This window comes from Equus quagga, chromosome 6 (genome assembly GCF_021613505.1).
Source record: "Equus quagga isolate Etosha38 chromosome 6, UCLA_HA_Equagga_1.0, whole genome shotgun sequence".
Classification (NCBI taxonomy): Eukaryota; Metazoa; Chordata; class Mammalia; order Perissodactyla; family Equidae; genus Equus; species Equus quagga.
Genome location: NC_060272.1, coordinates 54,383,493 through 54,408,024, shown reverse-complemented (window position 1 = coordinate 54,408,024; position 24,532 = coordinate 54,383,493). Strand labels below are relative to the sequence as shown.

General features: G+C 37.0%; 1 protein-coding gene across 5 annotated transcripts in view; it reads right to left on the bottom strand.

Annotated features, from left to right (window-relative positions):
- The window catches only part of DGKH (diacylglycerol kinase eta), a 175,548-nt gene that overhangs the window by 6,453 nt on the left and 144,563 nt on the right, over positions 1-24,532 (bottom strand). For 3 of the 5 annotated variants that reach the window (XM_046664534.1, XM_046664535.1, XM_046664537.1), the window contains 9 exons: positions 17,854-17,961; positions 15,936-16,049; positions 15,552-15,686; positions 14,199-14,362; positions 10,650-10,755; positions 9,234-9,326; positions 6,391-6,510; positions 5,939-6,047; positions 4,102-4,395 (listed from right to left, as the gene is read on the bottom strand). In XM_046664534.1, the coding sequence (XP_046520490.1) occupies positions 4,175-4,395; positions 5,939-6,047; positions 6,391-6,510; positions 9,234-9,326; positions 10,650-10,755; positions 14,199-14,362; positions 15,552-15,686; positions 15,936-16,049; positions 17,854-17,961 (1,170 nt within the window). In that variant the 3' untranslated portion in view covers positions 4,102-4,174. Of the gene's footprint in view, positions 1-4,101; positions 4,396-5,938; positions 6,048-6,390; positions 6,511-9,233; positions 9,327-10,649; positions 10,756-14,198; positions 14,363-15,551; positions 15,687-15,935; positions 16,050-17,853; positions 17,962-24,532 lie in introns of those variants that run through there. The other 2 variants (XM_046664538.1, XM_046664536.1) reach the window with 2 other exon arrangements.

The window sequence follows — 24,532 nt, the reverse complement described above, 5'->3', positions numbered from 1 at the left end:
ATACTTTGTAACGTATAAGTGTAAAAATTACTGAAACTTAAGTATCTGTGGGTTGATGCTTTTCCTCAAAACACTTTTGGTTCCTTTCCCTCAGAACTCTTCTTGTTTCTTAAGAACTATCTTCCTATAAAGAACCAAGAATTCAATATTTAACTTTCAGATATGGATGGTGACTTCAGAAGGTGCAGCCCATAGCAAGTACCTGGCAAATAAATACTCTTTGCAGGAATGAATGAAACACATCCAAGAAAGCCAGATATTCACTATCTGAAAAACTAGGAGAAAGGGTTAAGCCCAAACACCAGGGCTTCAAGTGTGATAAACATAATCAGTTTGCTTATATGTGAAGTTAAATCACTTCTTTACAAAACAGAGTTTGAAATATGTGAAAATTACTTAAAAGATGACTTCCAAAGTAGCACAGAAAACAGGATTATAAGGTACCACAAGATTATTTACTTGAGAAGATAAAGATTCAAAATATCTACCCTGTTTTGTAAATTAAGAGCATTATTTATTTCTAAACTTTTAAATGAGATAGATTAGACTCTTTTGTCTACACACACATACACAAATCCATGCTCTCTCTCTCCCATATACTTTATGAACTCTTTGAATTTTATAGCAGCAAGGCTACTGATGATCTTGAATCCTTCTGGAAACTACTCTTTGAAACATAGCCAGTGCTATTTTCAAACTTGAGATAATTTCAGAGAAACATTTTCATAATATTTAACTGAGCCAGAAAAATATTTTCTCATATGATACCAGACCATCCACAATCACTCTTAAGGCGACTATGTATTTCCTGAGTGTGTGCTAAAATAGCAAACTTAACAAGGCCACATCCTCCAGGAAGTCACCAGTGCCTGCCACCTACGTTTGAAATGTAAATACATGTACTGCTGCATTTAGATTCTTTGATTTGAGTGGAATATTTAAATATTCTTTTTATTTTGTGATAACATGGTTATCTGGTCAAGAAATATATTTAATATTAAATTTTTTATTTTAGGCCATATGCACATTATATTCTCAAGAATAAAAACTCCTTTGAGAGAGGCAGACTCTACTTAGAATTAGTATTTTGGTGTAATGAGATGAATGTTTTCCATGGAATTACACTAACTTCTTAGCTATATTTTCTTTAGTTTGAGTTCAATACTTTCACATCTTCTAAGAGTTAGGCTGTGATAAAGTGATGCCATGACATTTGTTATCTCTTTCTTAAATATGTCTTAATCATATTCTTTATCATTGGTTTTTTCTTTCTTTGGAGGAATAGGCCTAGTTTTGCAGAAGGATGCTTTGTAGATATTCAGTTATCCCTGTGGCCACACAACTTTCCAAATTGAAAAAATGAAAAATAAACAAAAAACACTCTGTGTTTACTACTTTCTTTGGCATCCCTCACTTTCTCCTACTGTCTTCCAAGAAGGAAAAGAATGCAATCAGTTTATTTGTCTATGAGAGCACATTACTGCACATTTTCCCTTTCCCAGCTTTAGACTGTCACACTGCTCTCTCTAGTTGTTTTAGCGAAAAGGAAGTTACACCTGAGCCAAGACTGAGCAGGAGGCAGCCAGGTGTTGGGGAGGGGGAGAAGCAAACCATAGAAGGGTACACCCCTAAGGTGAGAAAGACTTTAGCATTTTTAAGCAAATGACATAAGGCCAGGGTGGATAGGGTATAGCCCAGCGAGGGGCCAGTGATTCCACTGCAGTTGAATAAATAGGCAGAACTTTGTAGGCCTCACGAAGATGTGAGTCTTTATTCTAATTGAAATGGGAAGACACTGAAAGGTGTTAAGCAGAAAAGTGATATAGCTGATGTGAAAATATCACTCTGGTTGCAATGCGGGTGATGGATGGGAGGCAGCAAGAGGAGCAGTGGAAGGGCCAGTTAGGAAGCCACTGACCTTACACAGGAAACAGGCGACAACAGCACGGAGCGGGATTGTGGAAAGGAGAAAGAAATGGACGGAGATTAGAATCAACTTGACTTTGTGGTGGGCTTAATGAGTTTGGGGGAAAAAGATAAGGAAGAGGGAGGTGCTAAGTATGACCTTGAGTTTCTCTGGCTCAGCACCTGGAGGGAGAGAGGCTGACTTACTAAGATGCAGAGCACTGGAGAGGGGACGGACTGGGAGTGGGACCCGAGATCAAAGTTTGGTTTTGGACATGTTAAGATTGACATCCCTATGGGATAGCCAAGTATCAAGGAGAGGTGGTGATAAACCCTAAAGTTCACAAATGAGGTCAGGGCAGGAAATACAATCTTGTGAACCACCGATATATTCATAGACAGTATTGGAAGCAATGGGGATTGATGAGTTTACCTACGGAGTAGGTAATGCTTCACCAACATTTCGAGACTTTATTCTGAGGCTCTGCTCCCTCTGACAGCTACAACCACAGAGAACAAGCAGACTTCTTCTCTTGCTTCATGATTTTGTCCTACAGAAGGCTCTTTCTGTAAAATTATTTCCCTTTCCCATTCCCCCACACCCTGTTTTAAAACCAAAAGAGTTAAAAAGGACCATGTCAATACAGATTTCTAAAAGAAAAGTTTTAAGGGAAAGAATGTAATTTGTATTAAAAATAAAAACAAAACATAACAAAAAAGTCCCATGAAAAGCTAAAGAGAAAGTTTATTAAACTAATTCTTAACCATCTCCTTTTTACTCTTACTCTTTTTTCCAGCCAGGTAATATCACTCTAACTTTCACTTAATATAGTATGAGCTTATTTTCTTCATTCTGCAAATATTTGCTTCACTCATTGTGTGTGTGTGTGTGTGTATTTGTCTGTTCATGTATGTTTGTATATACACATATATATATACATATATATTTACATACACACATATAGTCTTTTCCTTGAATATATGCTTATTCATAGTAATGAAATACAAGCTTCTAGAGTGCAGATATCACCCAGAGAAGCTGGCATAATATATTAATCAGTAGCTATTCAATAAATATTGCTACCTGCCAACGATATCAGAAGCTACACAAATATGTTGGCTATAACAATCTCCTACATTTATCTTTTTTTGTGCATTCAAGTTTTGAAGTCAACCCTTATTTTATGAACTCGAATCCTGTATATTTTGTTATGTTGCAGATTTGGGATGCTCAACTAATTAATTAATCTATTATTTTATTATTATTGTTATGGCTAAAAATGTTTAGGTGTAAGTGGTGTCCACTTTTGATATGCCAAAACTGTATGACTATGTTTCATAAAAACCTATACTTTATATTACCCATTATCTGTTCAAAGATCTCTGCTAACATATTTGTAGATAAAGGCACAACAGTTCATGAATTCGTTAGGAATTTGCTATATCATAATTCTATGCATTTGAGAACTTGGTCTTCAGGAAAGGGATCACCTCAACAAACGTTGAAGCCTTTGTCACTTGCTTGTCAATCAATCTTGGAATTTTAAAATGGCAGCATGTGGTAAGAAAATATAACATGACAAAAATCCTACTCCTAAGCCTGGGACAGAATAGGCTACTCTGGCCATTCTACTCTTCATTAAAAGGGAATTGCTGCAGACCGTGAATTAATGATTTTCCTTCTCTGTCATAAATGACGAATAGGCTCTGAGCTGCTTTTCTAGCAAAAGCAAGGCATAATTTTTACTTCATTTACTAAAGAAAATAATAAATTTCCTTTTGAGAATAATACAATTCTAGCAATAAGTCATGGAAAGGAAATTTGAAATTATTGGTGTAGTTTGTGTGACCTCTGAAAGTCAATTTAGAAACGCAACAAAATTGTAGGACTCTAAGTAGCCACCGCCATAAGTCGCCCAATTAGTTCCATTTGTTAGAAAGGCTTTGTTATTGGTATTTTGAACTAATTTTTAGTTGTTAACCTTTTATTAGATCTTTTTAGTCATTTTCAGTAACAATTATCACCTTTTATGCTGATCCAATAGACAAGCTGATGGAAACATGATCCATTTGGAAATATTAGCACAGGAACAGCCATACCAATGGATGCAGAGGAAAATTACAAAGTTCATGCTAAGCTCTAGCCATAATAGAGAATAATTCTGACCGGAAAATACGGCTGACATTCTTGTTTAAAAAGCATATAAGGAACTCAGACCACAGGACAACGCATGTTAGAATACTGCACATCTGCATAACATAAGCCAAGCTATACACACACAACAGAAGAGGCACAGGAGAAAGGATTCTGTTTTGCAAGAAAAATTTCAAGAGCAGAAGAGTAGCACAAAGGAAATACCTTAAGATCTCGCCTTTCCAGATGCAAAAGTTCAGCCCCTCTGATGTCATGACGGATGAAGATTTCTTTGTACTCTCCCAAATTGAGCAGATCCAGCCAAGCAGCAACTTCCTCTGTGCCCCATTTCTGAACTACCAAAGTTAAGAGCAAAACCCCCTTAATTTCTACATGCTCAATGCATCACAAAGCAAAGGTTGGCCAAAGAAGATGCAAAACAGAGGAGAGCAGCAGTGCTAGCAAAGGGAAAGGTGAAAGGCGTTGTTTCAACAAAACTGCAATTCCATTTTTTTCCCATGCAGGTTACAGACTATCAACCAACACAAGGATCTGACTACACAGACATTCCCCGCTGGGCAACTGTGCCTTTAGCTTTAGCGCAATTTCTTCCTTAAAGCCACCCGAACTACACAATATGTATACAAAAGGTATTTCTCATGATTAGGATCAGTAGCACAAGGACTAAATAAGGTCTAATGATTTCCTTAAGACCATATATGAAACTAGTTATAGTTTAATTAGTGACAAATGCTAATTCAAATTTAAAATCTGACGTGGGGTACTCAATTTTATACAAACTTCTGCTTCAGGTCTTGACTTCAAGTGTCGCCTTTATTGATTCTATTACTATTGATAATGATAATTATTGATAATTACAGCAATAAATGTTCTGTTAAATCAACTTAACGTCATCTAAAAACTGTCCACACTGCTCTCTAAGATTAGCTGGATGGCTATTTTTCAGTGTGCATAAGCATTCTTTTATACATTTTATTCAGCACTGATCAGGTTAATAAAAGTCTACTTATTTTCCATATTTGGTTTTAAAATGCCCTTCAATAGCTGTTCTAAGATTGTCAAAAATAAGATTATCTATCACTTTTTAAAGTGAGATAGCTAACTCAGAAGAATTACAAAGTGATCTGACTGTAAAAGGCACATACCATCATACACACAGAACTTGAGGGTGCTTTAACACAAAGTACAGCATTAAATTTAACCTCAGGGAAAGGTGGAAAGGGAACCACGAAGACAATGTCAGAGAGAGTTTAACCTTTGCTTGAGAACACAAGTGTCACAGCAGACTGTCATTACTGAGGGGCTGAAACGGTATAGTAAGTCCTTAAAACAGCAGGAAGAGAAGATAGAACTCTAGGTGGAAAATATATTTAGCAAGTTAAAGGAGTAAAGGAAAGTTTCTATGTTCCATTTATCAAAATGATCTAGATTTTGAACTTTGAATAAAAAAGTTACATGTCAATGCCTCGAATTGCTGTTGAGCAAGATAACGAACCATCCAAACAGACACACTGACGTCCTCCAAACAAAGTTGAAGGAAATCAGCAACCACCCCATTTGCCCGTGCGCTTCAGAACTACAGGTTCCTGGGGATATGTGGACTGATTTTAGTAAGATATATGATATGGTTGTTTCTATTATGATAAAGTGAACATAAAATAAAATTCACCGTTTTGATCATTTTATAGGGTACAATTCAATGTCTACAGGTACAATGTTTATAGGGTACAATTCAAAGTACAATTCAGTACTTTCACAATGTTGTGCAACGATGACCACTATCTAGTTCCAGAACGTTTTCATCACCTCAGTGATATCACTTTCATAAGTTATTTTTTCCACAATGTTATACTTTCCCTTCCAGTGTGGATCACCTACCAGGCTGTGAACTTGTCTTCTGCTTCTGAGCCTTTTCCTTTTTAAATTTTGGCACTATACGAAATACTGTACTTCTGTTGTTTCTCTTGGTGCAATCCATAGGAGGCTCCTGTTCGAGTCGAGCAAGAAAAGAATTTTCTCAGGATGTTAAGAGAAGAAAAATCCACTCTGATATTAGAGATAACACAGGAATAGGTTATAAAAACAAAACATTGTCGAAGTGAGAACTTCTTCAAAAAAAGTTCACGATGTTACATTCTACTGAAAATGTACTGATTCCCATAAGATATCTCTGTTCACATAAAAGCCTTTCTCGCTTGTTCAAGACCAGTACTTTTGAAAGTGGTGTTCAAAATTCATTTTCCCCTGAATATCTTTGCTTCAAAAGATGAGTTCAAATTCCATCGTCATAAGGTTCACATTTATAAAGCAAGAGGCCAAATTTTACATACCTCGTCCTCATTTGGGTGTAAGATGTAATAAAGCCAGGGAATCTCTGTTAACTTCTGTAACTCCACCTCCACAGAATGTAAGGCATTGGATACCCGCTCTTCATGTGGAGATTCCAAATGCTATTTACCAGCAGATTAAAAACAAAACAAAACAAGGCTCAGCGACCAAACGCAAACAGAATAAATTATTTTATTTTGACAGTGAACATCTTTCTCCCTTATCAGGCTAAGCTAGAGGTTGTTGTTGTTTTTAATACAAAGGAATATAGAAAAAGTAACAAATTATTTTACACTGAGTTCATTTATAAAAACATCTGGATAGATTTATCCTTACTTCCCAAAGATGATCTAAGACTTTAGTAATTTCACAGAAAAAAGTATTGCTTTTGGTGTTTTTTCTATGTAAATCCTTTCTTCCCTCCCTCTTGCTTCCCCCCCTTCCTTCCTATCCATACATCCACCCACTCATTCTGTCTGCTTGCACTAGTGAGTAATCTCATTAGTCTGCTTATTTGTCGCAAAAATCCTTCTGATTTACATAGGTCACTATGTGAACAAATAATAATATTTTAAAAATTGGCCAAAACCATGTCATATAATAAGAACCACTTGGCACAAAAATCTCTTGGAGAATTAAAATAATTTAGGATTAAAATTAAAAGTTTAAGGAAAAGACACCCACAAACCTCAGAAAAATTTGTGATGATAAGCTGCTGTAAAATCAGGGCAAAGCAAAAAGCTAAACGGCTTGTAATCAGAGGGTTTGGGAACTTTAAAGAGAATTTAACTGGTCACCTATTATCCACCCCTTTGGGGCAGTTTATTAAAAAGCACTTACAAATTTAATAAATGAATAAAAGTGAAATAAATACTGTTATGCACAGAACTGGAAGGGAGGTGACTGAATTCCAGTCCTTGCCTTATCGATAACTAAGCAACTCAGGGAGCTTAATTGATTTCAGGAGTCTTAGTTTCCTCTTCAATAAATAGTAAAATGTAACTAGATTATTTTAAGGTCTCGTCCAGGTAATCAATACTTTTGTAAATTAGTCTAAAACTGTAAAATACCAACATTTGGGTTCATACAATTTTAAACTGAAAGTTCAGAGAGAATATTGCTATTATCTATTACAGGCATTATTTTTTTCCCTCTGTTATTCAAGGTATCTACTATTTCTTGTAGTTAATAAAAATATGGAGATTCTCTACCCTGTCATATAAAATTTACCACTTTCCTTTTAGTCTAAGAAAATATGTCTTATAAAATTGATAAGATGGTTTTTGCATATTCATTCTACAAGCAAAATAAAAAGCAAACCTTACTCACTCTCAACTGTGATCAACTCTTTATTTTGATATCAATATTGTCAAAGATTTTGAAAAAATTCACTGGTGTGCATTTTAAACCAAACATCCATATGTGACAATGACAGAAGGATTAAAAGTGGAGGGGGTCCTTCTATATTAACATAATATAATTGACAAATATTAATGGGTACTTACAGTATAGAGAGCTAAAATACAGAATAAGTTATACTTCTAGTTCTTGTCAATCAGAAATTATCTTAAATATATTTCAAAAAATACAAAAAATACATGCCCTTCAGCCAAAAACTGGGACCAAAGTCACAGCTCACTGGATTTCCTAAAGGACTAATTTATATTAGAAGGGCACCTAGAAGATTCTGGTTAATAACAGAAGTGCCAAGAATAGCCAAGAAGATGTTCCCATGCGTTTTATCAAAAGAGATAACCAGTGTTTCTTCCTAAGCTTTTCTTCATTGCCATAGCAAACCATCTCTTGCCCCAAACAAGCTGTATTTCAGTTTCCTCTGGAGGGGAGTGAGAGCAATGGACTTCATTCAGCCTTTAAGCGTCTCTTCTCAGAGTGAAGCATGCTCCAAGGGTGGTACTCTGCCGGACCCCAACCAAACAGAAATTCCAACCACAGTCACTTATGAGTTAGTTGGCTATGTGACACACCTCCATTTTCCAGCTGTGCCAGGTACTGTCACTCTTACTATTACTTTCATTTAGGTGTACATTTTCCAAAGCAAGAGATAGAAGTACAGTCAAGAGAAAGTTTTTAAGATCACCACCTATCAATTAATCAGAACTGTCACAAGGAAATAAAAAATAGCTAACGCGTTAGGCTTTCTATGCAGTTACAACAGCATGTGTGAATAACCTACAGTTGAACACTAGGTGGCGAAAAGACCCAATAAACTACAACATTTGCAAATGGTGAGGGAATAAAGCAAGGCTGACAAGCAAAAGACTCTGGGAAAATCAAATAGGACATCTGTGGACTTCTAGGAGTTATGCTTGAGGTCCACGGACTGTGGTCAGATTCAGACTTGGCCAAATCTTGATTTCCAGCACCGATCTGAGTTAATCTAATGATACGGCTAGTTCTTGAAACACTGAGTCTAAAAAGTGTTGTCTTTTAAGCAAATCTAGAGAACCATACCAATCATATCTCAAATGTTAATTCTGGGAACAAAACCTATGATTTCCTCCACTTTGCTGTAATAACGAGCTAATGAGTAATGTCTACCACACTTTAAAAAGCTCAAGTCTCTCAAAGCTGACTGGGGCGGGCAGGATTGCACAGAAACACGATGGCATATGTGAGGGGGATCTCTACTCCTGTTAGCCTGAATCTTAACTCCCAGGTTCAGCCATATATTTTCTTGAAGGCAAAAGCTAGGTAAAAAGGAAGCTGTAAGGATGGAGGCCAGAAGCGTGATGCCCTAGAATCTGATGAATGCATGCTCCCGAATGAAGGTAAGGCCCATACATTTATCATCATTCTTAAGTTAGCAAGCATTTCTTTTCCTTACCAAAGGAACCCTGCCAACTAGTAAAGATTCTGTTTCATTATACAGTGCCTTCACATTGATGGCTATTTCAGTGGCAGTGTCTCTCGTAAGACTCTAGAAAAAAAACAAGATCATCAAGACAAGTAGTTCTGTATTAAATTGGGATTCAGTCATCAGCAAATACTTCAAATTTTATTCTTCTAATTTAAATTCACGTCACAAACACTTTTAAAATCTACCAAAATTCTATTATAATTGCAAAATTTCACACTCACATTTGTTAGCATGATTACCTCTTCTATCACAGAACCAAAAGAATGCACTGGCTATAGGAATACCCGCAGGACCACATCTCCTACATACAAACACATATATGCTGGCAACAACATTTACATATTCCCATAAAAAAGTTCGGTCAAAGAAAATTATGTCCTAAAGGGGTGCTATCTGATCATAATTAGTTCAATCCACTGACGTTCACTCTCAGAAGTTCCAACCAGATTGTTTTTCAGACTTCAATCTTGAGCACTAGCATTTATTTGTATATTTATTTAGTTAACTTCAATTGAATAATTAAAAGAATAAAACAAGCCATCAGTTTTGTCTATAAGCCTTGTACCATGTATCACATTTCAAGAGAGTTATATTTTATCCATTCTATTACTAACTTCTACATCAAAAAATGTACAGAAGTTATAAAAATTTAACTTCTACATTAAAAAATTTACTAAATTTACCAATTTAGTGAAACAAAATGAAGTAAGAATAATTTTAGTGCACAACTTCAAAAATGAATGAACGTCTTTTATAAAACACACAATACCTATATCAAGGTGCAGGGGAGAAAGTAAAAGAAGAAATAAGGAGGAATGGTTGTAGTTAAAAGGAGAAGCAGCAGAAGGAAGATGGCAAGGTGACAAGCGATTGAAAGTGAAATAGAAAAAAATGAAGCAGGGCCAGCCCTGTGGCGGAGTGGTTAAGTTCGTGCGGTCTGCTTCAGCAACCCCCTGTTTCACCAGTTTGGATCCTGGGCACTGACCTAGCACTGCTCATCAAGCCATGCTGAGGCGGCATCCCACATGCCACAACTAGAAGGACCCACAACTAGCATATATAACTATGTACTAGGGGGCTTTGGGGAGAAGAAGAAGAAGGAAAAAAAAAAAAAAAAAGATTGGTACTAGATGTTAGCTCAAATGCCAATCTTCAAAAAAAGAAAAAAGAAAAAAATGAAGAGAATTTAAGAGCAGGAATGGGGAAATGGCAGGAAAAGAAAAATAAAGAAAAATTTGGCCACAAATTTACCATAAGCTTCTGGCAGAGACTCATACAGACTATATAATGTTCTTTCAAAGGGTGCGGCACATTTTATAGTAACAAAACATATGTGTAACACCAAAAAATCTGGGGAATGAGAATTTACCATTCGCTCCTCACCTCTGGGAACCGTGGGTTGGCCTTATTCAGTGCGTGGGAGCATGCATTCACAGCGTGGGCCAGTTCTTGCTCCAAAAGACAGTGGATCGTGGCTGCATCACAAATCCTGAAAGTGAAAAGGAAAGAAATGAACGAAAAACTTTCTGAGTATTGTTGATTTTTCTGAAGTGTAGAAGTGGTAGAATAAAACAAGTAAAATAAAAGTCACTAAGGGAAAATTTTTTCTTAAATCACTGCTCAATTATGAATGGCACCAGGTAGATTTACAAAATTCAAACCCCATTGCAACAAACACCAGTAAAGCAAAAATCCTTATATAAAAAGTTAGGCTTAGAATCAGAGAGAAACATATTCAGTTGCTATTTGGAAGAAAAAATACAGTAACACTTCATTCTGCGGTATCATTGGAAAGTGAGAGAGGTCCCAAATGTAAAGAGTAGAAACTTATCTTTAATTCATTGAAATTTCAACCAGGAACAAACACAACAGATTAGCGCAAGAGTGTTATCATACTTATCATCTATAGGCTAAATGCCTTATATACATTATCTAATTTAATATTCACAATCTTAAAAGGCAGCCGTGATTAATTTTCTCCACTTTATAGGTGAATACATTGAGGCTCAGAGAGATTTAGTACGTACACAAAGCTAGTAAATGATAGAAACAGGATTTGAATTTATGTCTATCCAACTCCAAAGTCTGTTGTGCCACAGTCCTCTGGAATCTAAATCTTCAAGAATGGTTCTGGAAAAACAAAATCCTGGAGGGCAGTAAGGCCAAAGAAAAGAAAGGAGAAAGATTTCTACCAATTGCTAGAAAATGATGTAAGGTTTACAGACAAGCAAGAAGGCAAGATGATGCAAACCCTTTTTGCTTCTGGTATCTTCAAAGAGAACGATCTTCAATCTGGAAAGGGTAGAACAAGAGAACAGGCAGAAGCCCTATGCAGTTTAATCAAGAGTAAAGGAAAGGAGTTTAACTCTTAAGGATCATATAGTTGATATCTAAGGGACACAGGAACTTGCAAATGTCATCTCAGCATTCTTACCAATAACCTTGAGAAATTATGAAGAATGGGTTATTTACCAACAGAACAGAGATGGATAAATGTTATTCTAATTTTCAAAGAAAAAGAGATAAATCAACTTCAGATCAACATTTCCAACTGCCAACTGAACCTCCTCCTAGATATTTCTAACATAATTGAAATTCTTTAATCCAACATGGAATCCATCATTTTCTCTCTCAAAACCTGTTCCTCTCCTTGAATCTTACGGCTCCGTCAAAGGCACCAAAATTCGTCTAGCCATTCACTAGAAACCATAGGGTCATCCTGTCTCCTAATTCATACCCATAAATCAATTTTAGAGCCTATCTTAAATCTCTCTTCCCCTTTCCATCTCTACTGCCTCAATCCACTGTTTCCTATCAGGACCACTCCAACAGTGTTTACCTTGCCCTCATTCTGCTGTCCTCCAGACAATGCTCCAGACTGCTTCTAGAAACACCCTGATAAAGAACTGGCCCCTCCCGACCTCTCCATCCACATTCTCACACTCTCAAATACACCATGCCAATGTTTCAGTCACCCTAATTCCCTGAGATTTCCTGAAAGTACTATACACATACACTCCTCTGGGCCTTTGCCCAGGCTGGTTCCCATGCTTAGACTGCTTCTCCTTTTACTTTCCCTAAAGACTTGGCTGAGAGGCCACTTCCTCCAGGCTGCCCTCCCTCTGTGCCTCCTCTGTGTGTCCACAGAGCCCACTGTGTGACCTGTGACAGCACTTCAACCACACTTCTCCCTCCTACTACTTTGCCAGCAAATTCAGAAGAACGACTACAATGCAGTCATCTTGGCATCCCCAGTGCCTAATATGGTGGTTGGCACATAGAAAAAGCTCAAAATTATTTGGTAAATATTGAATGAATAAATTCTGAAAACTGATGAGTGAGACTGATTTTCATCTTTTGAAAAATTTTAAAAAACAGATGGGGAACCAAACTAAGTTGACCAAATGCAAGTCTGGCCAACTTTTACTTCCTTTTTTTTTTGGATAAGGTTATTTGGTTGGTTGACAAGATGATAATATAGGAAATATTCTGGCTTCAAGAGAGTATATTCTGGTTTCAAGAAAATGCTGTAGTTCTGTTCTTAATTTTTTGAGGAAACTCCATACTATTTTCCATAATATATTTATTAGCTTGATTGTGGTAACCATTTTACAATGTATACGTATATCAAATCATCACAAGTACACCTTAAAGATATATAATTTTTACTTGTCAATATACCTCAACAAAGCTGGGAAAAAAGAAAAAAAAACCCTTATAAATTGGAGTCCACAGAAGTTGTTCATAGTACTATCTAAAAGAAATGTATTCTCCCTAAAACTAATATCTCTGTGGATAACAAGCTGAGATGTACAATAATGCAGTTACGTGGATTTAGTTGACTAAATATTCATTTTCCCTTACCTTTCTTCTAAGTTACCCAGTAACTTGCACTTATCATACTTCATTCTAATTCTGAATGTTGGTCCCCAGCAGTAGGGAGCGTAAATCTTTTCTCCTATATCTCTAACATCTAGTACATTCTAGGTACCTAACACATATTTAGAGAGGAGAATGAGGAATGGGAGAGGGGGAGCAGATGGTGAGGAGAGGGAGGGGAAGGAGGAAGTTAGCCCCTAGTACCACTGAGCTTTGTCTGCCTTCTTTTCTTTTTCAACATTTTTATCAGTGACCAGATGAAGGTGTGGGAAGATAAAATAGCTACCATGCAGGGAACACTAAATATGTCAGATAGGATGTGCTGATAAGCACTCTACCTGGTGGTAAAGTGCTTTACTCAAGCAACCTTCACAGTGACCTCAGAGCGTAGCTCTTACTATCCTCATTTTGTAGATAAGATTTAGGTGAAGAGGAGATACGACACTTGTCTGTGGCCTCTCCTCCCCTCTGAAGCCTACTCCTGGTCATAGTGACTTTCATCTGTTTTACACTCATAGAACTTGTGTTTTTTATCTCCTCCATTTCTGTCTACTAAAATTAATTTGTATGGTCTTGCAATCTCTGTGATAAGTCTGTCAGAAACTAATTCTTGGACTCTTGCCACCCATCACCACCCTCCAAGCCTCCTTGGGAGCAGGGTTAATGTTTATATTTCTTTCTACATTCCATAAACATTTAATTAATAATTACAAGGCAGCATAGTGAACGGCATAGTGTAAAGATTATGTGTAAACTGAGGAAACAAACAATGAGGGAAAGAGTACTGTGTGGTATGGTAAGTAGGCAAGCTCTCCACTGTGTTTCAGGAAATCCAAGATCTGTTCTGTAGAGAACACAGGTGTGCAGATGCATGTGTTGGAGAGGATCTGATGAAGGAGAGCCATAATTGCTGAGGCATAAATAAGGCAGTAAATGGAGAGAGTAAAATTATCTCTTTTAGATATCGCAAACCGATGATGTATTAAAATTAAAAAAACAAAACTGGTCAACACCAGACTTCTCACAGCCCAAAAGCCAGCAGGACCACCATACCTGGTGATGAGCTCCTCCGCGGCCTGGGAGCAGAGCTGCATCTGCGACACCTCCTCTGTTGCCAAGTCAACGGCATGTTGGATGTACAAATGGGTTCGAAGAACTGGTTTACCAGCATCACACTTCTGTTTATCTTCCCAAGATTTCAGAGTGCTTTCAAAAGCCTATTTGACATCAATATTACAAGGAATTGTTACTTTAGAACTCTGAGGCCCAAATGTGTATTTAGATATTATATGAATGACTTTCAAATCACTATTGCTTTTTTCCTATTCTAACACCGCATGAACTAAATCATAAGTACAAAAAAGATATTTTAACATTTTCCAGTGTATCACAACAAGTAAAAAGTAGTGTCATTGATGATGATGAATATATCACTGAAAAGTTAAAAAAAATAGCTTCAGGGGTCTGCCCCAGGGCCGAGTGGGTAAGTTCGTGCACTCTGCTTCAGCAGCCCAGGGTTTTGCCTGTTTGGATCCTGGGCGTGGACCTAGCACCGCTCATCAAGCCATGCTGAGGCAGCGTCCCACATAGCAAAACTAGAAGGACCTACAACTAGAATATACAACTATGTACTGCAGGGTTTGCGGAGAAAAAGACAAAAAAACACAGAAAGATTGGCAACAGATGTTAGCTCAGGTGTCAATCTTAAAAAAAACAGATAGCTTCAATTTATGCTTCAATCTTTACTATTATATGTATAATACATAGGAGGAACATTGGCAGTCTTGTTTGTTATGCGTGTGACCTTAATTAAAAATACCTATTCTGGAAAAGGCAAAACGATGGAGATAGTAAAAAGATCAGTGGTTGCCAGGGGTTGGGGTAAGGGAGGGAGGGATAGAAACATGGAGCACAAGGAATTTTTAGGGCAGGGAAACTATTCTCTGTGATACTGTAATGGTGGATACAAGTGATTATACATTTGTCAAAACACATAGAATGTATAACACAAACAGTAACATAAACTACAACTTTAGTTAGTTATAATGTATCAGTATTGACTCATCAACTGTAATAAATGTGCACATTAATGCAAGATGGTGAGGAGAACATTATAAGGAAATTTATGTGTTCACTGGAAAGGTGAGGAGGTATGTGGGAACAGAATTAGAATTCTCTGTATTCTCTGCTCACTTTTTCTTTAAACCTAAAAAAACTTAAAAATAAAGACTACTTATTTTTTTAAAAACTAAATAAATATTTGTTCATATTTAAAACCACAATGACTTAAATGTCAGATTTAAGAGCGAATTTAAATCTCTTTCCTTGGTTTCTATTTTTCATAAAAATTTGTGAGTTTTTTGGAAAGGCTTGATAAAAATCTGGAAAAATATTTTTGTTACATACCCTGTCCCTTGTTAGCATCTGAGCTCTGTTTTTGTGCACAATTTTGATAATCCCTGGAGGCTGAACCCATGCTTCACCATCCACCTGCACCGGGACTCCCTCATCACCAAATATAGTGATTTTCACTGTACGGCACTGAAAGAAAACGAGTCATTTTAGAGTACGAATCATCCTGAGAAATTGACACTCAATCTGCATTCAAGCTTGACTTTTAGCCCAGTCTGTGGGATGGAATGCTATGCTTTTCCACTTAGGATGACATATTAACAACTGACATGACAAGAAAGTCTGTACTTTATGGACGAATATACACTGTAGGAGTCATTTGGAAAGGCTTCCCCAGTGGCCCAAGTAGTGAAGTCAGGTTTGATCTGAGAAACAAACCTGAGCTATTCGATGATGCTGCAGCTTAATAACCCTTGAAACAGCCATTTGCATGCTATCAAATATTGCAACGACTTCTAGGATCTTGTCATCAAATGATGGTGCAGCAAATATCTGAAAGGAAAAACTACATTATACTTTCACTAATAAAGTTGAGGCTCAAGTAAACTGGCACATCGAGCAATGTAAACTGCAATACACATAATTTTTAAAAAATCTATAAAAATAGGAAGCAGAAAATTAAGTATATATTATTAGGAAGTGCTAGTCTATGGACAAAATAATCACTGTGGATAGCTTAAAATAAATAAACATAATAAAAAAGGTTTTAAAACCCACGTGGATATAACATTCATGCCCCTCATAAAGCACTCTTAGGATTAGTGAACTATTATATTTCCAAAGAATTCATCTCGGTATAAAATGTATTAAATGTCTGTGCATACAGAACTTAGACGTCTTGATAAAATGATGTGTATAATCTCAGGAAATGTGAAAAATTCGAAAGATCACATGGATTTCATAAGGTTAAGGCTAATGGAGATGCAACTTCTGCTCCAGTTCACCTGGTACGTTGTACGGGAAATCTTTCAAGGTGTAACAAGCAGTATGTATATGTGCTTTACATCTTAACGTAACAACTTTTTAGAGCATTTGAGAATATGGAAATAGAAACCTCAAAGGATAAAAATCATATAGGCTTACTTTGCTTCGACGCTAAATGCATTTTCACAAAATTAATTTAACCCAAAATTTTAAATTTCAGCTGTATTGCCTCTTTTACCGTATCATAAATAATCATGCCTCTGAAAAAATTATTCAGTATAAAGTAGTATACTAATTAAAACCTTCACTGAAAATATCAGGACACGCATTGGCACACACTGATGATTTCTTATTATTTCTGTGATCAGACTGCCTGGTTTGAAATCCTGTCTCTGCTACTTACTGTGTAAACTTCGAGTCAGTTTCTTCATTGGCAAAATTTAGATAAAAACTGTAGGTATTAAATTACGAATGTGAAGATCTCAGAACACCGTCTGACTACCCGGTAGGTATTCAAAAGACAGCTTTATTTATCTTAATCTCACTGATGTCTTCCCCTGAAAATATTTAAGAGTAGTGATAGGCTGACAAAAAACTGACTGCTAATGTAAGTTTTTATACTCTAATAGGATTGGAATATATTCATATCACGAAAATTACAAATACTTTCCAATTTATTCTATACTTTAATGCCTGCCTGCTCATTTAAGAGCCCTGAGAAAATGGGCCAGTGGGAACAATCCTTTCAAAAGCCTCAAGTCAAAGGGCCTGTCAATGTATGTGACTCTTCAAATAAAGATCACAATAACACTTCTCATTTTTATTGTTAGATTTACTTTAATAATTGTGTTCTCTTTTGTATTTTATTATTTTTAGAACAATTACATTGGTTAGGTTGTGTGTTTTTTTTAATATAGGAAAGAATACAAAGAAAATAGAAATAGACAAACTTTAATGGCCAAATGAGCCCTTTTGACATTTCTAAAAATAAAAATAATATACACATAAATTTAGAAAATTAAAAGTACAGAAAGGTATTTTGGTAGGCCAGAATATGTCCCCCTCCCTGCCCCCAAAATGTCCACGTGCTCATCCCAGGAGCCTGTGAATGTTACCTTACAGGGCAAAACAGACTTTGCAGATATGATTAAATTAAGGACCGTGAGATGGGGAGATTATCCTCGATGACCTGAATGGGCCCAATGTAATCACAAAGGTCATCAAAAGTGGAAGAGGGAGGCAGAAGAGATCAGAGTGATGCAACATGAGAAGGACTCAACCTGCCTTTGTTGGCTTTGAAGACGGAGGAAGGGCCATGAGCCCAGAAATGTGGGCAGCCTCTAGAAGCTGGAAAGGGCAAGGAAATACTTACATCGTCCTCTTTAGTTCCACCCCAAAAGTTAGTGCCTCCGGCATAGCTGGGAATGTTCAACACTGCTATTCCTTGCAGGCTGGGGAGAGGAATATACTGCCCATCACACTGTAAGGTCAAAAGCTTAGAGGTTAGATAAGAAGGGCAAAACCACTAGTGTGGAAGACACTAGAACACCAAAGACAAAGGATGGTGGAGGAAAGTCTGTTGGTAATGCTTGCTCTCCTATAAATACATTCCTACACATTACCTTTACCTAATTTTTTTTTTTCATTTAAAAAGTACAGAGCCAGACCCAGTGGCCTAGTGGTTAAATTTGGCATGCTCCGCTTTGACAGCCTGGGTTCGGTTCCTGGGTATGGACCTACACCACTCATCTGTCAGTGGCCATGGTGTGGTGGCAGCTCACAAACAAAAAGAGGAAGATTGGCAGTGGATGTTAGCTCAGGGAGAATCTACAAAAAAAAAAAAAAAAAAAAAAAAAAAATTTAAAAAGTATAAACAACTACAGCAGAAGTTGTTACAGAAGATCAAATTTTTAAAAATGTTTTATCTCTTTTTTTCCTCCAAGATCAAGCAGTACCTCCTTGAGTCCTTTTTAGATCACTTATGATATTCTCATTTGTATAATAGCCATCTTTGTACTTATTTTAAGCATCCTTTATAAAGGAGCCTCTGTGAGGGTGACTCTCGGTCCTGACCACCTCATCTAGTGCCTTTCACAACTCCTGGAACTTCGCCTGTGTCTGTAACCAACTGGGGGACCGGCTAAACTCAAAACCAAGTTCTTTAAGAAGAAAACATGCATGTCAGGAAGCACTCCATGCCTTCTAATTAATCACTTAAATAACAATTTAATTACCACATAAATGAAAAAAGAAATCCCACGGTTGGTGAAGTAATTGTATTTGCCACGGGAATAAATTCTTACTGAGTAGAAGGTTTAAGCCTTCATTTTAAGTGAAGAGCTTGCAGATGTCATACTTAAAACAGATGTTATATTTTCATTAAATAATTCTCAAATCAAAAAATAATTAACATAACTTTACAAAAATTGCATTTTAATGCCCAATCAAAATTATCTTCAACATTTAGAACAAATGAGAAGCCAGTTTGGATTCATTTTTCCATCATTTTAAATAACTGAGGATAATTTATACTTGGTTTACACCCATAGGCATCTTTTACAATTCCTTTCTTTTCCTTTTCGTGAAAACACATTCAAAGATGCATGCTGTATCCAGCACCTAGGGCAGTTCCTGGCACCTAGCTGCTGCTCCATGAGTGTTCATTCAATGAGTGAACATTAAGTATTTAGTAGAAAAATAAACTTTTTCTGAACCCAATAAATTGAACAGATATCTCTGTGTGCTTTATCATAAGCTGTTTCAAATCATATGACTAACTTTAAGGAAACAGAAAAATGCTATCTCTGTAAATATAAAAGAAGTATTTAAAAACCAATTCAGAGCAGTCTTAAAGATTTTATAAAGAGAAACACTACTTGCAAACATACTATGAAAAATGGTCAACATTTTCAGAAGGAAGTTCCATGTCTGTTGCTGAATTAACATATACACATGAAGCAAAACACCCAGAGTTAGGTGCTTAATATCCATTTCATAGAGTCTCCTAGGAAAAATGTAAGAAGCAGAGATTCAATATATTAAGGTCACCTGACTCAACAATTTCTCTTATAATCAGGAAAAACTTGAGAAGTGCTACATTCTTTTATAATCTTCTCTGTCTTTCCACATTTCCACTTGTGGTTCATGATGTGGCCAAATGCTGGAGAATTGCCGTTATACTTTTTTTCTGATTAGTATCAGCTTTCCGCCCCTTTCACTGGGCAGTGCGGTCCAGTGGATCTGTTTTGAATTCTGTCACTTATTCTTTGTGTGAGTCCCTTAAACTTTCAGAGCTTCATTTTGCTCACCTGTAAAATGGGCTAATAATGCCTAGTCCATAGTGTGGCCAATAAGGAAGGGATAGGAAAGCACCTAAAACACGTAGTAGGATGCCAGCAAATTTCTTTCTTCAGTCATAATTACAAATTAATGTTTTACGGTGAAAAAACACTGAAGTTGAAATTTTGGCTCCTCCAGGTATTAACTGTTTGATCGTGGGCAGGTGACTTTACTCCTCCAAACTGAATAATAATACCTGCCTCATAAAGCATGATAACAATTACCTCACAAACTTTAAGAATTAAAGGCAATATGTAGAAAGCATTCAGTAAACTTTATTATAAGGTGATTTAAAAAGTAGTTATACCCAGTTATTAAAGTAAATGAAACAAAGACAGAAATTACTATTATACAATAAACTAAATTTAGAGTCTTAGAAAGGGTATAAACAGATTATGAAAATATCCATTATCTGCTTATGAGAATATTTAGAATAAAAAAATGTGAATTAACTATTTGTTCTTTATTATGTATTTCATTATAGACGACAGATAAACATTGTTTTTTAAAAGTTGTTTTTACTTCATGTATCTTAGTACTTAAAGGACTCAAAATAGCATATAATCATTATTTCACTTAAAAAGTAAAACACACTACTTGACGTGTGTAAATTAGGTATATTATGAGCAAAAAAGTCACACTTCTTAAGAAAAGAGCTTGAAATGTTAATGAAATTTTTATACTCATAGATCAAAGGTGTTTCTACTCTAAAAGTAGCAAAATTTGATGTTATGATGTCAATCTTAATTTCTGGCATTCCCATGATTATAAAGAGGATTATAAATGTCACTCAATGGTTCTGAAACCTGGGTACACATCAGATTCACAGTTGACGTGGCTTGAGAAACCGTTTATATCTGTATAGTTCTTTTCAATTTCCACTGTGATTTCTTATGCATTGACTCACTGAACTATGATCTTGCATGAAAGCATTACTTATCCATTTCGCAGATGGGGAAACTAAGGTCAAAGTCTTTGTTCCGCACCAATTTAAAGTCAAGACATGAACTCAGATTGTCTTTCTTCTATACAATACAACAGGGAAAGGAAACTTCTCTGAGAAAAAGTTGAGTTTTTTTGCCAAGTACTGGCACTGTCTTTCAAGGGATCTTTCTGGGCAGTGTCCCAAGTCTTGGGTCTCTCTTTTCCACCTTTATCCCAAGTGATCCAGCATCAGGGAAATGAAGTTTTAGACAATGGGCCTTCCATAGCCCTCAGGAGTAACAGGTGATTTGTTTGTTTTTAACTATGATAAAGAATTCTCTACTTTTTCTACTTTACCTTTTTATATATATTAACATGTTTTCATTTATCTTGTTTTACTGATTTTATTTCCCTTTTTATCATTTGACATAAACTTCTATATCAAGGTCTCTTAACCTAAAGTTCAGAAACCAGCGGTCTATGTGTAGATTCAAGAATCTGTTAACTCTCATGCCAGTCTGTATCTCTTCTGTCCACTAACCTCTGAAATTTAGCATTGTATCCAATCGTAAACGTAGGTAACAAAGCACATTTTGACAATACCTATGACTTCATTACCAACAGAAAAACAGACGTTTTTGTGTTACATTACATTAGATGTTTCAGGCATCTTGCAATATCATTTATGTTCATCATTACATCAAAATTTTTGATATTTACTATATATGCCATTAGATTTTTGTTACTTTATGTGGCACTAAAGAAACACATATAGCACTCTATAACAATTAAAAAATATTTAGTTGGGAGAGTGACGACACCAAGATGGCCACGTAGGTTGTTCCTGATTTCACTCCCTCCCCTCATAAGAACAACTATTCAAGAACAAGACATCTGAGAGAATCCTAGAACCCAGGGGTGAGGCTGAAGCTCCCACCCTGCAACACAGAGACCAAGACAGATGCACTAGAAGGCTAAGAGAAGTGGCTACACAGTGACGGCATTGCCCCTCCCCCTAGGCCAGCACAGCACCACGTGCAGAGAAGTGTCCCCTGAGCTTCCGGTGCCTCTAGTGGGAAAAGAGAACCCAGAGGGTAAAACCAACATGCCCCCAGCATTGTGGGTCACTTTGTGGGAGTCCCAACTCTGATCTCACTCCATTACAGTACCAGGCCAGCCCCACACTAAACTTCTTTAAGACGATTATTCTGAATTTTTGTCTGACAGTTCATAAATCTCCATTTCTTTAAGATCAGTTATTAGAGCTTTATTAGTTTCATTTGGTGTTACATTTACTCGGTTTTTCATGATCCTTTATTCCCTACATTGGTATTCTGCATTTGAGTAATCAAGTTCCTCTTCCAGACTTTACAGGTTTGCTTTGGCAGAGACACATCTTCACGAGTCAGCTCAATTTGTGTTTCTAGGCATGTCTACTGGTAATGTCCTTGGGCAGGTGGCTACTGTTATGGTGTATTTGGGGGCAAGGCAATTGTTCAAGCTCTGAGGTCACGGATGCAGGGGTGTGCCACTGGCTGAGAACAGTTGGATAGGACTACTGGCTTGGTTCCCTACCCAAGTGAGGTTGTAGAATGGCCTCTGTGGTTGCCTGGATTCTCTGGTCAGGCTTACTAGATGATTGCAAAACACTCTACTCCCAGCACTGGCTTTGCTCTGGAGGCATCAGTTCTGCCAGCCCACCTCTTGGCTGGAGTGTTGCTAAGCTACACAGCTTCCAGGTGTTCCCACCAGCCCCTCTGATCAGATGTGGCTGGGAGACACTCTTCACAGCAGGTGGGGCTGTGACTCAGCTCCTTACCTGGGTGTGTGGAAACCAGACCCTAGGGCTGGCAATAAATGAACTGAAGAATTCAATAGAAAGTTTCAAAAGCAGATGACTAGACCAAGTAGAAGAATCAGTGATGTAGAGAATAGGACATTAGCAATCATCAAATCAGAGAAGCAAAAAGAAAAAATAAAAGAAGAGTGAAGAAGGCCTATGAGACTTGTGTGACACAATGAAAAGCAACAATATTCACATTACAGACATTGCAGAAGGAAAAAAGAAAGGGACAGAAAGTATATTTAAAGCAATAACGGCTGAAAACTTCCCAAAACTGGGGAAAGAAATGGACATCCACATCCGTGAGACCCAAAAGACCCAAAATAGGCTGAAACCAAATACAGCAACACCAAGACGTATTACAATTAAACTGTCAAAAGTCAAAGACAAAGACTGCAGCATGAGAAAAGAGAGAAGTTACATACAAGGGAACCCCCATAAGACTACGGGTAGATTTCTCAACAGAAACATTTCAGGCCAGAAGAGAATAGGATGACATATTCAAAATACTGCAAGAAAAAAACTGTCAACATACAATAATATATGGGATGCAGCAAAAGCAGTTCTAAGAGGGAATTTCATAGCAATAAACGTCAACATCAAGAAGGAAGAAAGGTCCCAGATAAACAACCTAACTCTATGCCTTAAGGAACTAGGAAAAAAAAAGAACAAATTGAGCCCAAAGTTAGAAGAAGAAAGAAACTAATAAAGATTAGAGCAGAGATAAATGAAATAGAGAATAGAAAAATAGAAAATATTAACCAAGCTAAGAGGCAGTTTTTCAAAAAGATAAAATTGATAAACCCTTAGATAGACTAACTGAGGCGTCCATGGTTTCACCAGAATGCCAAAGGAAATGCCATAGCTCAAAAAGGGTTAAGAACTGCTGTTAAATGGAGAGTAAGAAGTAGCTATGTACTTAAGATAGTCTTGTTCAGAATTTGGACTACCCGTAGAAAAGGCTAGAAAGACTATTTCTGAAGAGCTCAACACTCTTCTAGGAACAAAGGCAATCCAGCCATTTTGATTCCAGATAGTTCCCTAAATCTTAAAGATGGCCAGCTATGGGGCTTGATCTCAGTACTTACCAAATTATGGTAAAATGATAATTTGCCTGTCTGTTTCCCCCTCGAGACAGGTCTAGGTATTGTGTAACACATGAGTTTACAAAGATGAATACAATTTCCTACCTGTCCTTAAGAGGAGTATGGCCCACTGGGGCAAGGTGACATAGACAGAAAAATAAATGATTACTATACAATACATCGGCGAGAAGCCAAGTTGACCTGGGGATGGGGCTGTCAAAGACAGTGTTAATGAGGTGTGAACTTCCCTGATTTTGCACCTTTTCAGCCAGTAACACTGATCTTAAATTTATAAGCAATGATAAATCAAAGCAGCTGATCATGTAGTTGTGTTCTAGAGAGGAAGGTATAAGAGGTTTACTTTTACTAGGACATTTAGTTGATAATGAATGAGCCAGGCACCTCTTTAGTCCACATTCCAGTGCTAAGATAACACCTAAAACAATAACGCTCAGTTTAATTCATTGATCTTTGGACTTAAGATTTGAACACTTTTCTGTATGTAGGATATACCTGAATTAAAAATGTCTGGTTATAAAAAGATACAAGATAGGAAAAACACAGCCAGCCCTGGTGGTCGAGTGGTTAAGATTCAGCACTCTCGCACCGCAGCCCAGGTTCATTTCTAGTGAGAGAACCACACCGCCCATCTACCAGTTGTCATACTGGGGTGGCTGTGTGTTGCTGGGATGTGGAAAGCTATGCCGCCAGTATTTCAAATACCAGCAAGGTCACTCATAGTGGACAGGTTTCAGCAGAGCTTCCAGACTAAGACAGACTAGCAAGAAGGACCTGGCCACCCACCTCCAAAAACACTGGCCATGAAACCCTATGAATAGCAATGGATTGTCTGATATAGC